Source organism: Pocillopora damicornis, chromosome 3 (assembly GCF_964200805.1).
Source record: "Pocillopora damicornis chromosome 3, jaPocDami1.2, whole genome shotgun sequence".
Classification (NCBI taxonomy): Eukaryota; Metazoa; Cnidaria; class Anthozoa; order Scleractinia; family Pocilloporidae; genus Pocillopora; species Pocillopora damicornis.
The window spans coordinates 29,649,296-29,662,847 of record NC_142672.1 but is presented as its reverse complement, the minus strand read 5'-3'; the positions used below and the strand labels follow the sequence as shown (position 1 = coordinate 29,662,847).

General features: G+C 35.5%; 2 protein-coding genes across 3 annotated transcripts; both read right to left on the bottom strand.

Annotated features, from left to right (window-relative positions):
* Window positions 1-529: 529 nt before the first annotated feature.
* Window positions 530-4,592, bottom strand: LOC113681913 (DNA sliding clamp PCNA). Its single transcript, XM_027199047.2, has 7 exons — window positions 4,544-4,592; window positions 3,148-3,516; window positions 2,728-2,795; window positions 1,964-2,158; window positions 1,737-1,805; window positions 1,114-1,205; window positions 530-818 (listed from the first exon to the last, which is right to left on the bottom strand). The coding sequence occupies exons 2-7, from the start codon at window positions 3,464-3,466 to the stop codon at window positions 764-766; spliced, it is 798 nt and encodes a 265-aa protein (XP_027054848.2). The 5' UTR covers window positions 3,467-3,516; window positions 4,544-4,592; the 3' UTR covers window positions 530-763.
* A 982-nt stretch (window positions 4,593-5,574) lies between these two features.
* Window positions 5,575-13,538, bottom strand: LOC113681858 (outer mitochondrial transmembrane helix translocase). Of its 2 annotated transcripts, none has more exons than XR_016184672.1 (13): window positions 13,306-13,538; window positions 12,250-12,291; window positions 11,790-11,897; window positions 10,597-10,666; window positions 10,320-10,388; window positions 10,075-10,163; window positions 9,363-9,405; window positions 8,959-9,039; window positions 8,324-8,439; window positions 8,078-8,128; window positions 7,675-7,950; window positions 6,813-6,876; window positions 5,575-6,456 (listed from the first exon to the last, which is right to left on the bottom strand). XR_016184672.1 is itself a non-coding variant. In XM_027198983.2 (13 exons), the coding sequence occupies exons 1-13, from the start codon at window positions 13,441-13,443 to the stop codon at window positions 6,348-6,350; spliced, it is 1,056 nt and encodes a 351-aa protein (XP_027054784.2). In that variant the 5' UTR covers window positions 13,444-13,537; the 3' UTR covers window positions 5,575-6,347. The 2 variants fall into 2 exon arrangements, 1 of the variants encoding a protein (XP_027054784.2); XM_027198983.2 differs by having other exon boundaries at window positions 7,675-7,750; window positions 13,306-13,537.
* Window positions 13,539-13,552: the final 14 nt, after the last annotated feature.

The window sequence follows — 13,552 nt, the reverse complement described above, 5'->3', positions numbered from 1 at the left end:
AAGAACTAAGTTCCAAGAATTTAGTTCATGAAAGTGAAAACGAACATGTAAAATTCTTGACTTTCAAGGCATGGTAACCGATATAGCAGAAGTCTGACATTCCATGTTTTGAATGACCCATATAAGGTAAGTTATTCATGTTCAGCTGTCTTCACCCTTTAACCCCCTTAGAGTGACCAGTATCTAATTTCTCTTTACAATATCATCCCTGAATAACACATAAAGGTCATGAGAATAAAGGAGATGATCACCAGCTAAAGAAGCTTTTGCTTGTTATTAAACAAATTATCCTTACCCACCCTCCTAGGAAATTGAAAGGAAATAGTATGGAGAATTTGCTTCCTGATGTTAGGATAGAACGGGTTAACTTATTAGCCCCCAGGAATGACCAGTATCTACTTTCTCCTTACAGTATCACCCTCAATAAAACACTAAGGCCATAAGAACAAAGGAAACGATATGTGACATGATATAGTGTGTTATCATGACAGTACTTAACAGCATCAACAAGGAAGAACAAAAGCAAGAATTTGAGCTGAATAACAAGTTTATTATATTTCAATTTACCACTATACTTAGTTTGAAACACCTTGAAAAGGTTTTCAACAACCAATGACAACTGGTGAATTTCTTCCATACTGAAGCCCACTACCAAAGCTTCCTTCATTAGTGGTCCCTATGTACAGTTCAGCACTTGTAAAATAATTTCCAACACAAAAAATATAAGATTCCCATCATTTGGGCTGCATGCTTGTGAGCTGCTTTAGTCATCAGTAGCTGCTGGTTCTTCTTCGTCAATCTTTGGAGCAAGGTAATATCTGCAAACACAGATGACATTGGTCAAAGAGGAATAACAAAGGTGACAACAACATGCAATAACCACCCTGTAACAAATGATTCTTCCTCAAATCATTTCATCTCATTATAATTAGCTTTTGAGCAGGTAAAGGAAGACAATAAACTGGTTAAAAAACAGGACCAACTACCAAAATAGTAAAAAAGTGAAATTTTGACAAAGCTAACAGCAATGAAGAAAGGAGTGTATTACTTTGCCTCTTCATAATACTTTCTTTTTGCTAAATCAAATGAAATATTCTTCCTTTGCAAACTTACTTGAGGTTGCCTAACTCTCCTACTTTGTAGTCAAGGACTAGGGGCACATCCTCTTTCAGTGACATTTTAACTGTGCTGGATAATGGAGTAGCCTGAACAAGAAGAATGAAAAACTGTTGAGGACAAAGTTGGTACTGCCATAGAAAGTAACAATTCCGTTTTGGCACATTCATCTTCATGTCATATTATTTTGAAAAATATTTGATGAGAAGCATTATTTATACTTCCAAAATAAAATTACAAAGCCCTTAAGCCTGCATACATGTATTAGAATGATTTGCTTGACAACTACAGCTTATTCAAGTAATCTGTTATCTATCCAATACTCCCAACTGTTGAGAGAAACTGTGAGAGCAGACTGACTTGCCCAAGAACAAAACCAAATATCACTGGCCATAGTTTAAAATGGCACCATTAGATGTCTTAAATGCTTCATCGGATCTCCTATATAGCCTTTCACAATTCTCCACAAATATCTCAAGTTTTTGTTACCAAGAATTTTTATGTATAATCTTAGTTTTTTCTGGCTGGTTGAACTTGTCTTCTTTCATGCTAAATGTACTTAAGTCTTGGAAAAAGCCATACCATCATGGATGCATTCTGTCAAGAAAATCTTTTCTTACCTTGGTGAAAAAGTTTAAATATCTGAGAGCAAAAGTAAGTTCCACTGGTTCATTGAGCTGAATTTTAACCTGGAACAACAAAAAGTATAGTATTTATAGAAAATAAACTCATTAAGTTACTTATACCAAGTGAGCTGGCATGAAATTAGCATAATTCATAACTGTCTCTGTACCAATTCTTACATTTTTAATTACGAAGCACATCACTGAATGAAGTGGTAACCAACCTGATCCTCTTCAACATCAACGGTTGAGTTTTGTGAGAGGGTAACTTTTCCTTCACCAAGGTCCCCTTTGGCTGAGAACCTAACTCCTTCTTTAGTACAGTTTATTGTCACTGAATCACCAATCTGTGTCAGGTCTCGACATATTCTTTGGAATTCAGATGATGGCATTGTCACAACAGCATCATATTCCTGGTCCTAAACAAAAAGTTATCAAATGTCACATACTGCATGACAAGTTTTCTTAAACCAAGTAGTCTCAATGACAATCAATACAAATGTCACAAACAGTCCATTTACACAGGCACCAGGTGCCAACTATCCCTTTCCACTTGGTGTTCAAAAATAGGCATGATGCCTTTGCCATCCTGTTAAAAGCTAAAATGCAGCTACTGTTATCCAAACATGTTCATAAGTTTTCTCAATTAGTTTTGATCAAAGGAATTATGGAATTTGAGGAAGCCCCTCCAGTATCCCAAGGTTAAGTTGCATAAATATTCCTCTTTAAAACATACATCTTGTTGTAGTTTGCTGCTTTCACTAGGCAAGATGTACAAGAGTGGAAAAGGTCAACATTTATCAATTTGATCCCAGAGCAAGAGAGAGAGTAAATAGATAAATAAGTTATTTACAGACTTCAGATTAATCAGTATTGTTAAAAACAGCAATCTCAGACTTAAGAAAGCTTCTCTATCCACCTTTGCAAGATCTTGTCACAGTTTTTCACTTTACCTAACCAGTAATAAGATATATCATAGCTTACGTACTGGTATTCCTAAATGCTCACTGTCAATATCCATAAGTCTCATTTTATATTCGCATTGCCGTTCACCATCTAAAAGAAATAAACACAAAGTAAGAAGAGGATGTGTTAAATCACAGTTTGCTGATGGTCTCAAAGAACCTCATTTGGTACTATACTCTTGAGAAATACTCCTGGTCAGTGAAAGTTATCTGGAAAAGTTAAGCCTTGATTTGTTATGTAAACATCTTCCATTTCTACCCTTGTAACTATTGCCAGCTTTGATGAGCAAGTTTGCTAATCAAAGGGTGTCTTTCTTTCCTACAGGAAGGGAGGTAGGGAGATTTAACAAATATTTTACTTCTGAAGACCACTTAAAAATTTTTGATTGCCACATTTGGATAAAATTGAGCTCAGTGCATTGAAATTTTTAAATAGTACTTACTTTGGCTATCAAACTGAAATGTCACCATGTCACCTCCTTCTTCAGCTTTAATTGTGATGCTGTCATCATTACTAGCACACTTCAGTATTTTGGAAAGATTAGCAGTTTCCATTCCAAGAATGACATTTCTATCACACCTATATGGCTCAAATCCATCAGCTTCTAATGATATTGAAACTAAACTGACGTGACTACTGTCCATGGCTTGAACATTAATGCCACTACTTGAACATTCCCAATTTGCATTTGGAACCAAATCTTTGATGGCTTCAAGAACCTTTTTGAAGACGTTTCCTTGACTAAGTTTAGCCTCAAACATTTTGCAGACAGACGATGACAGAAGTGAATGTGTAGAAGAATGATTGAAGTCTGAAACAATAGAATGCATGATTAGACTGACTATCTGACAAATTCTTGTTTCCCTCATCTTGTAAACTAACCCTGGAAATCCAGTTATTATAGAAACTTTAAGTGATGACAGAGCTTTAAATTTTGCATGCTGTAATTATTTATCTACGTTTATGATCAGTGATGAGCCCTGGCAGTTATATTTTAATACATCAAGTTGAAGATTGCCAGTTAAACGATTTTACTTAACACATAAATCTTCCACCCTATTTGCAAATCTACATTGCTATCAAGTTGCATTAAGTGTGTTGTATCATTCACTTGATCCAAAATTTAGCAAATTCGAAGCTTAATTATGCTTGAGCCATGAAAAAAATCAAATCCTCTACAATAAAAATAAATAAATAAGTTTAAATTGCTACGACGATGACTCCTCACGATATTTCTGCCATCAAACGAAAGTTCTATGCTTAACATTCTTTAACCCATCGAGGGTTCGAATTCTACCCATTAAAATGGCGGGAAAGGTAGCCATTATTCCCGCGCTCGATTTGAAGTAAATATTTTAGATGCGTTAGCAAAACCTTGGAGAGGATGTCTTAAATTGATCTTAATTGTAATCAAACGAAAGCTTGCCTTGGAAAGCTACTGGGTGAATGTTTGTGAAAATATCGCCTACAAACTCGAAGAAGCAAATGCACGCTGTTTGACACAATGTGGTTCGAATTCCAAACTTAACCTATCGTCTTTGACTTATTCCGTTTCCTCTATCCTCCAAATCTTCACATGCTGTAAATAATTGAATGATCGCGAATGAAATCGAAAATTAAGACGATTTCTTAGTTCGACAACAACATGGCCGCTTAAGCAGTTATCGCAGACTCTAGCGTCGATACGCATATCAAGCAAACTTAAATCACCCTATAGCAATCATGATCCGGTGAAAAATCGCGAATACTTAAACAAGCTTTTCCATGGGTAATCGTTAGCATTATTGATAAGTTTTCTTTATCGGAGAACACAAATGAGTACATAACATGTACCTTACCTGAACACACGACGATCGAAGACGAATTATGAATTACGCGCCAAGGTCTTGAATGAAAAAAAGTGCGGGAAATTCAATTATTGGTAAGTGATTGGTTCACGATAGCACGTGATCTATCACGGGGTATTTTTCGCGGGAAGCACGGTGACAAAGAATAGTGGGAAACGGGGCAAGTTTGAACATGACTTAAGAATTAGGAAAACGTAATCATACATCGTCGCGTCTATGCTTGCTCCTGACTTGTGTACAGTTTGCGCCTTCGCTGTTCTCAACTAAATGTTTTGATTTTTGGCGCATACTCTAAACTAAATATCTCAAATTTTAGTGTACACTGAATCTACATGACATGGAAAGCGCCATAGATCGATCGACGACGTCAGTTTGTAGAAAGCCTTAAAAAAGCCCGCTCCGCAGACCGGGTTCTAATTCCGAAGTCACCATCAACAAGGAGACATATTTCAGCTAGCAATCCTCTTTCTGGCTTGGTGCTTTCCAGATCTGTTGCCCATCCCCGGGTACCCACGGGGATCTGAGGAAGAACCTCGCTCTCAGGGTTCTCTCACTTTTTCTTAGGGAGCCCACAAACATCAAGTCTGCTCACGCACGTTTCACCGTATTGCTGTGATGTTCAGACTTTTGCAGTGGCAAGTTAATTTTGTCTGTGCCTCAAAAATAAATTTCTCGTCATCAGTTTCTTGTACGGTATTTATTTGAAACTTTACGATGATAATTGCAGCCCATCGCTAAGCGGAAACGAGAAAAGTTTCTCCGTAACCTTCTTTTTCACCTGCACTTCTACGATCATTCTGATTCCCGTGTCTCCCGGTTGCCAACTGGACACCTGAATGTTATCAAATTGCTTTGACTTAACATCCAATACAGGGAACTAAATAAGCCCAATGCCTCGTCTTTTATTGTAGAAATGTTTAGATAACAGCAGATTTCGTATTTCTATAGTTTAAAAATTAGATTATAATTACTTCAGTGAAAATTATCATCTAAGCGCATTTAATGGACAAATCTAATCTTCGTGCGATTCAACACATTTATTTCACAAAAATTTCGAAAGTACGTGAAAGGCACGCGTAACAATGCACATGAGCAATGTTCCTTCGCCCACACAGAGTTCTTACAGGCCTTTCAGTTAGTTCCTGCGCTTTACATGTGGTAAACTTAACCTAACGTTTGCACTTTAAAGAATTGAAGGGGATTCGAAACTCAGGTCTCCTAGGAAATGCCCGAACAAAATTAATCACGGACGAACAGGACGGAGCTTATAGTTCTCATTTAAAAAAAACAACAAACAAATAGAAAAACACCAACAACAACGATAAGTTTGCAGGTGGACAGCGAAAGGTCAGAATAGTTTGTGGATGCTTTCCGCATAAAAATTCTACAACTGCAACTTGCAAAATTCGTTGGAACCCCTGAACCGACTTTTGTTATAAAAAAAATCCGAGATCTTTGTTACACAGACAGCGAAAGTTCAGAATAGATTTTATACACTTTTCGCATAAGGAATTGACAAAATTCTTCAACTCAAACTTTACAAACTCCTCAGGATGCCTGGCTTTGGTTGAGCAAAAAAAAAAAAGAAAAAAAAAAGAGATCTATGCTGTATAGACAGCGTAAGTTCAAGATACTTGTCGCATCCTTTCCAAATTCGGAATTGACAATATTCCTCAACAAAATATTATTTTCTCTGCTAAGACTTGCACAGTCCTCTTTTCTGTGCCCCACGACCGGCTTTTTGTTCAATGTGGCCATTTTTTTTCTAACAGCTAAATGAGGAAGGAAGCTGTGGTCAGCTCTGCAGAGTTGCACTTGGTTTGCATTTTTCAATGGCAACTAAAAGATCACCCATTTTGATTGGCCGAAGATGTGGTTGGCCATTTTCATTCTGTACGCTGTCCCTGCGGTAAAAATAGTAACAAAAAAATTATAACTACAACAACAGAATGATCACGGGTTATTTTAAATCTGAGTGTAAACCAAAGTAGAAAGGTACCTAGAACTGAAAAATCATTCAATCTGTACCTTCCACAATTAGAACATTCTAGAGATAGAAAATAATATTTTAAAAACAGGTGGTTATATCATAATCACCTGTTTTTAATCCTATTTGCCTTTGTGTGTCGGCAATTGGTAACACAGACAAGGTTGGTACTCATGATTTTCTTTCCATTTTTAATACCGACATTTTCCATTTAAAAAAAACTGAGCAAAAAAAAAATGAAAATACAATGTACAAACAAAACACATGACTTACGACGATTGGGGGTCGTTCTTTTGTTTCACATAATCTCTTACACAAGACATAGCGGCAACTCGGCCTAAAAAAAAAAAATACAATTTAATGAATTTTTAACTCATTTGTCAATATTTAGTGAATAGAGGACTATTTCTGTGTTTCCATAGCCTCATTCAAACACAAGAGGGAGATTTGGTGGAAAAATTAGAAACAGTTCCACAAACCTTGATCTAAGCCTCAGGCTTGTATAATCTTTGAGAATTTTCCTAAAACCCTAAGTGTGTAAGTGAGGCTATGTAAACACAGAAAAAGCACACCATTGCTTTTGTTAAATGTTATTAAAAATTTTCATAAATCTAAAACATCACCTCTATGCTCACACACTTATCTTAACACACCAAAAGACCAAAGGGAGTACCTAGTTCTTCTGACAGTCATTTTTGTAAATAACCATAAAGTAGTGCAAATCAACCCTACAAACACTTGACTATCCCCCAGTGGGCAAGTCTATAATGGGGTTGGGGAGGAGGGCAGGGGTGACAGAGAAAAGGTAAGGTGTATTGTTTAATTTAGGAGCATTACAAGAGGAGCCAGTTGACAAGATCTGAGTGAGACCATATGTCTTAGCCATATACATAGTGCATATAAGAGCTTCTTTGCTTCCGACACTGCTATCTTATTTCTTCTCCCCACCTCTAATGCCGCACCCTCAGTCATGTTTAGGACCTACCATTCTCCCTCAAGCTGAAGAATATTACATCTATCTAAATTTCCAGTTTCTAAAAACATCTCCTCATTCTTGCAGACTAAGGCCATATCTACCTCTCATGAATCAAGCAAACCAATCAATTTCCTCTCTAATACTAACTGTAGAACTTACATATTTCTTTCAAGCCACTCCCAGAGTATCCTTCCGTTAGTAAGGCTAATTCGTCATAATCCACATCATCCTTAAGCTGAAAAATTAACAATGAATAATGTAACTAAAGAAAGTTCTTCATATATGTCATAAGATAGGAATAAAAGTTCATGATTGTACACATGGCATAAGAAAATTCCCATGACTCAGCTTTTCTCCTTTCATATTCCTCTATCTTCCAATAGCTACATCCAGCCCAACAAATGCTTCACCAAAAACTTTAGTGACCCAGAAGAACTTTGGGAAGAGAAAGTGATGGAAGATATTGATCTAAACCTGTTGATCTAAGCTACAAGTATGTCCAATCAAATTGTTCACAAGATGTTACCAGCACTTAATATACAAGTCCAGCAGATAAGATTACCTTTTCTTTCTTGAGAATAATCTTTAATATATCTTTCCTCTGTTCTGCATCCTGAGAACAGGTGTCATAAGTAAAAGTTTTTAACTTAAAGACAATATTCAAATTCTGCTTATGAAAGTACAGTAACAGTGAATGACTGACAGATTTGCTCCTTAAATAAATTTATAATGAAAATTTGAACAGCAATGCATAAATGTACTCAGACAAAATGAAACATATGTAAAACTCCAGCTTAATCCTACTTACTGGCAATCCAACACGAAAAGAACACGGCATCCTTCTCAAAATGGCTTTGTCAACATCTTGAGGTCTGTTAGTTGCACCCATGACGATAACTTGAGAGGTTGAATCAGTCATCAGTCCTGTAAAACACCCAAATTTGATTAAAATCAAACCTCCTCATACATCAAAAATTATTCAGACCAGGGATAAAATGTGTTAACAAATACTTAACCACATGTGACTACATCTGATCTTCATAACCTGATTAAGAGCAGCAGCAGGTAGTAAAAACATTATGGCCAACATGCACAATCAGAATGTTTACTTTACACCTTACAAATGCTTCATCGTCAAACCACTCATATCATCATGATTATTATCAACTATATTGTAATATAAAATTGATTTCAGGTCAAATTTATCTTACTTTAATCCCATTGGTATTTCCTTTGTAAGAGATTTGTACAAATAATCCCTAAACAAACAAAATACTAAGCAAACTGGGATGAACTCACTCTAACCTAAAATTTATTTTCAGCTTAAACAACCACAACCCATAAAATAAAATCATTTGAGCTAGATAAGAGAGTAGAGAAGAAAGAAAGTTTAGAGAAACAATTCTAATTAGATTGGGAATAACATGGTGAGCTCAAGATTACCATCCCACAGGCTCATAAACTGTGCCTTCATCATTGCTGTGGCCTCATGATCACTCTTGTCACGCATCCTAAGAAAAGAGTCTGTTAAAAAAAAAATCAAATTATGGCCAAATTAGAAGCAATAATCAAATTTCCATGCACCAAGAAGAGAACAGAAATTGCTCCAAGCAGCCACTCTTTGGCTCCCCAAAGGGGTTTATTCATTAATCAAACACTAATTTTTCAGAGCTGATATTTGAAGAAATATATAGCAGACAGTGAAGAGGATTACTAGTGAGATCTTGGGACTGAAAGGGTTTATTACTTAAGAGAATCTGAAGTTCAGTTTCATTAGTGATACAAAGAGAAACTTATGACTGTACTCTTCCATAGCTTTTCTTTAATATAAATCTCTTACATCATACCTATCTCATCAATAAATATAATACAAGGTTGTAGTTTGACAGCCTGCAAATAAAGCCAAGGAGCGTATTAATCAAAACATTTTCCTTATAATCATGTGATGACCATAAAAATAGTGTTCTCCTTTTTAGGCGGTAACCAGTAAAATTTACTGACTGGTAGAGTCTCTAACCACCAGTAATTATCACCTAAAATTTCTCGAAATTCTTGAAAATTCAACAGATAAAAAGATTGCCCTTTTGACTACCAGTTTGAAATTTATCTTACCAGTCATGCTTAAAATAAGAGAGAACACTGAAAAATGCCACACAATTTCTTCAAGTCATACACAAAAAAGGGTCAGCTGTTGCTTAAATGTATACTTTTCAGTGGGGATGAACATCACAGGTTAATTTTTTGGGGGTTTTTGTTGAGAAATTTATGATAATATTTTTCTGGTTTGAAAACCTTAAAAGCAAGAATAAAATATTTGAACAACAACCTATGCAAGTTAATATTACCCCTTTGAGGTCTCGTCTCTTCACTTAGCTAGCAACTGGGCTCAAGTATTATCAGAGGGTAAATTTTTGTCTTCTACTGCATTGTAAATTTCAGCTTGGTCAGTGAGCCAAGATGGCACTTTTTACAGAGGAAAGAACTGGAGGCAAGAATTTTCTCCAAGACTAAGCTTGTTCTTTTGACTGGTCCTATTGGAAAAACACCTAATTGCCTTACCAGTGAAAAGACAGCGGCAGCAAGTTTCTGTGATTCTCCATACCATTTGTCAGTCAAAGAGGACACTTGAAGGTTGATAAATCGACAACCTAAATTGAAACAAAACAATTCACTTTTAATTGATAAAAAACATTTTCAAAATACCTCATCTGCATGGACAAGTACGTTACTCTGTAATCAAGGTTATTCAGACATTTTTAATTAAATCACAATATATTAATTAGAAATAAAGTTTAGTGTCTTACCTGCTTCTTTTGCAGTTGCCTTGGCTATCATTGTTTTTCCACATCCTGGAGGACCATGTAATAAAACACCTACACAAAGAGAGAAGAAAGCACCCTTTAGTTTGAGTTTCCCATAAATGTAATGTCTACAAAACAGTTTCCTACCTTGAATAGTACAAGGTGAAAAAACTTTTCTTAGCAAACACAATTACATGAAAATCATTGCTTTCATTTTACAACTAATAATAGATCACTTTCCATAGACACTTTATATACTAACACAGCGCCTTTTCCATACCTTTAGGAGCACTAAGAAGAGAAGAATTTTTGAAAATATCCTTTTGTTGTATTGGGAAAATAACTGATTCCTGTATGAAAATAAAATTGATACATAACACAACAGGTGAAGGATTGAAAAAACCTTTTTTTGAGTGTACACAATAAATTGTTATTAGTTAATTAAGATTGTAAGAAAGCAGTGAAAGCAATAAAACAAAAAGAAACCATTTCAGACAAGACAATAGCAAAAGTCATTTGACAATACATCACTGATTAGAATGGTTACAATGTTGCTTAAACTTTTCACTTCTGTAGTTACTAAGCATATACTTCCTAGAATATATTAAAGACATTTTTAGTCAGGAAGGTGAGGATAAGAAAGAATAACAATGACAGAATGTAACAAGACCCAATGTTTCAACACTCCTTAAAGTTGCTCAAAAAACTTTTCAGACTTTGGGGCATATTTTTGCCAAACCTAAGGATCCTGTCACAAAAGAAAAATGAACCAACACTATATATTCTATTCCATGCAATGACTATGATAACGAGTATATGGGACAGACCAAACATCAGTTTGGTACACATTTGAAAGAGCATCAAAAAGCGGTCTTCTTTTGCAAAAAAGAAAATTCAGCTTTATCGCAGCACACATGTCTAACCAACCATACAATTGGGTGCAATAAGTCTAAAATTATCACCACTAATCAGCATTACCACTAGTGCCTTTGTTTGGAAGCCTGGCATATCAACTCTGCTCATGCTCCTTTAAATTGTGATGATGGTGGCTTACTTCCCAATGCCTATTTACACCTTGTCAGAAAAAGGGGCAGCTAATTAGTGAGCGTATAAAAGGACCTCTTGTTGCAGCATTTAAATCACCCCTGATGAGGATGCTAGACAGGAGTGTCGAAACATTGGGTCTAGGAATTGTAACTTCTTGGTTACATTCATTAAATCTTTAAACCAAAGTAGTATCAAACCATTTCTGATTGTCCACTTGGTTGCCATGTGAACTTAAATATATAGCATTGTTTAATTCCACTCCAAATCCTTAGACTAAAGTTAAGAGAAAAGAATTGCAAGACAAGGAAAGACATTGTCTTTCCAATAATAGAAATGAAAGGGTTAAACCAGTAAGATAACATGTACAAGAATAATAATATGCTGAAAAGGGTCATCCAATCACTAACACCAAACCATTGTTCTTACCTTGATTTCTTCAATTGTTTCTTGAAGACCTCCAATGTCCTTCCACGTGATTGGTAGAATTAAAGGATCCACAATATCTGCTGCTACTGTGAGTTCATATTCACTTAACTATAGCAAATAGGAAATGCAATAATGATGTTATCACCTCTGGTTATAAAACTAAGGACATTTTTTTGTCACAGTAACAAGTCTATCACTGATTTCAAGAGTATCACTTACACCAACTTAACGTGACATGAAAATATAAACCATCAATTAAAAATAATAATAACAACTCTCAAAAATATATAATTCAAAATTGTAGAATAAGTTCATTTTTTATAAAAGTTCCAAAAAATGTATCTAAACAGACAATGTGTGACAAAAGGTGAAACAAACCTGTCAGACAATGTTACCATTTTGTAGTAAAATAGGTGAAAGTTTGTCATACATGTACAAGGTTGATATTGATTAACATTACCTTTACCCCTTCAATACCAATTTTCTTTAAGAGCTTTTGAGCCTGAAAGAAAATAGTTTTTAAGTCTAGAGAAAATTTACAAAATATAGCTACAATGTACATGTACTTTGTCTTAGTGCAGCATATTTGCATTTTTCACATGAAAAGGGTCTTTCCATACAAAATGTCACATCAATATGAGATACATTCTAATATGGACTGTATACCTTGGTGATGAACAACTGTCTTATATAGAGAGAGGATAATTTTTTTGTAATTTTTTATTCCAAGATATCACATAAAAAGTAGAAAAAACTTTTGCACATGTTATCCACTTCAATCTTTCAGAAGTATATTTTATGCCACAACAAGAGGTGACTTGAAATGATTATTCTGCCAATAATGATATAAATTCTCATTAAGAGTAAAAGTCAAGATAAATAACTCTGGAAGATGGCAATTGATGAGAGCTAATAAGTACACATAGACTCAAGTGAGTCAGGTAGAGGGATCTTACACCAGTAGGTGAATCAAACTCTGGTATGTTGTCTCATTCCTGTGACAGAGATCCTGAAACGATGGTTACTGATAAGATAAGCAGAGGGCTCAATGAAAAAGGTGGCATGAAAACTGGTCAGAACTCAATTTTATTACCTTAACCAAGCCACCCAAGGCTATGAAGTCTATGAGAGTTGAGTCATGTGAGTTAGCATTCTGCTGCGAGCGGAAATGGTGCTTTGTGATAGTGCACACCGCAGATTACAAGCCTGAGCTCATCAGGACCGGCCTTAAAGTACACGTGGTTGTAAACTTATTTTCTAAACTTAACTGATCGCTGTTTCCCAGAAGCTAGAAATCTAACCCACGTGCATGAATTCGCTAGAAATTATTCCCAATATAATACAATCGACATGAAATCTTGCCATCAATAAATGAAAGACAAATTTTACACTAATTCGAGCACACATTTCATCACTTCAAAACAAAAGTATATCTACCGCCGGGTTCCTTGAATAAACCTTTGAAAAATCGATAACAACACTGATATTTACCGGCATTTAAGTGAACAATCATTACCTGCTTTTGCGCAGCTAAGCGGTTTTTTTTCGTGGGATCCATGGCGTCCATTAACCATTTAACACCATAATACGTTACAGCACCAAGAATAAATGCTTGTATAACTGTAGCTACGTACCTTGCTCGATTATCAGGCATAGTAAACTAAAAGTGAAAGTAAAAACTCAATACTACCTGTGAATCTCTTATGAATTTTTGCAAACTCCCTCGTTTGTCACAATGCAGCGGATTCCCTTCAAAGAGTATG

Coding starts and splice junctions, on each gene's coding strand:
- LOC113681913 (XM_027199047.2), bottom strand. CDS start 3,466: ATGTTTGAGGCTAAACTTAGTCAAGGAAACGTCTTCAAAAAGGTTCTT. Junction 1,806..1,963: donor TTGATGTTGAAGAGGATCAG/GTTGGTTACCAC, acceptor TTGTTGTTCCAG/GTTAAAATTCAGCTCAATGA. Junction 819..1,113: donor GGAGAGTTAGGCAACCTCAA/GTAAGTTTGCAA, acceptor CTGTGTTTGCAG/ATATTACCTTGCTCCAAAGA.
- LOC113681858 (XM_027198983.2), bottom strand. CDS start 13,443: ATGCCTGATAATCGAGCAAGGTACGTAGCTACAGTTATACAAGCATTT. Junction 12,292..13,305: donor GCTTAGCTGCGCAAAAGCAG/GTAATGATTGTT, acceptor ATTTTCTTTCAG/GCTCAAAAGCTCTTAAAGAA. Junction 7,751..8,077: donor TTATTCTCAAGAAAGAAAAG/GTAATCTTATCT, acceptor TTAATTTTTCAG/CTTAAGGATGATGTGGATTA.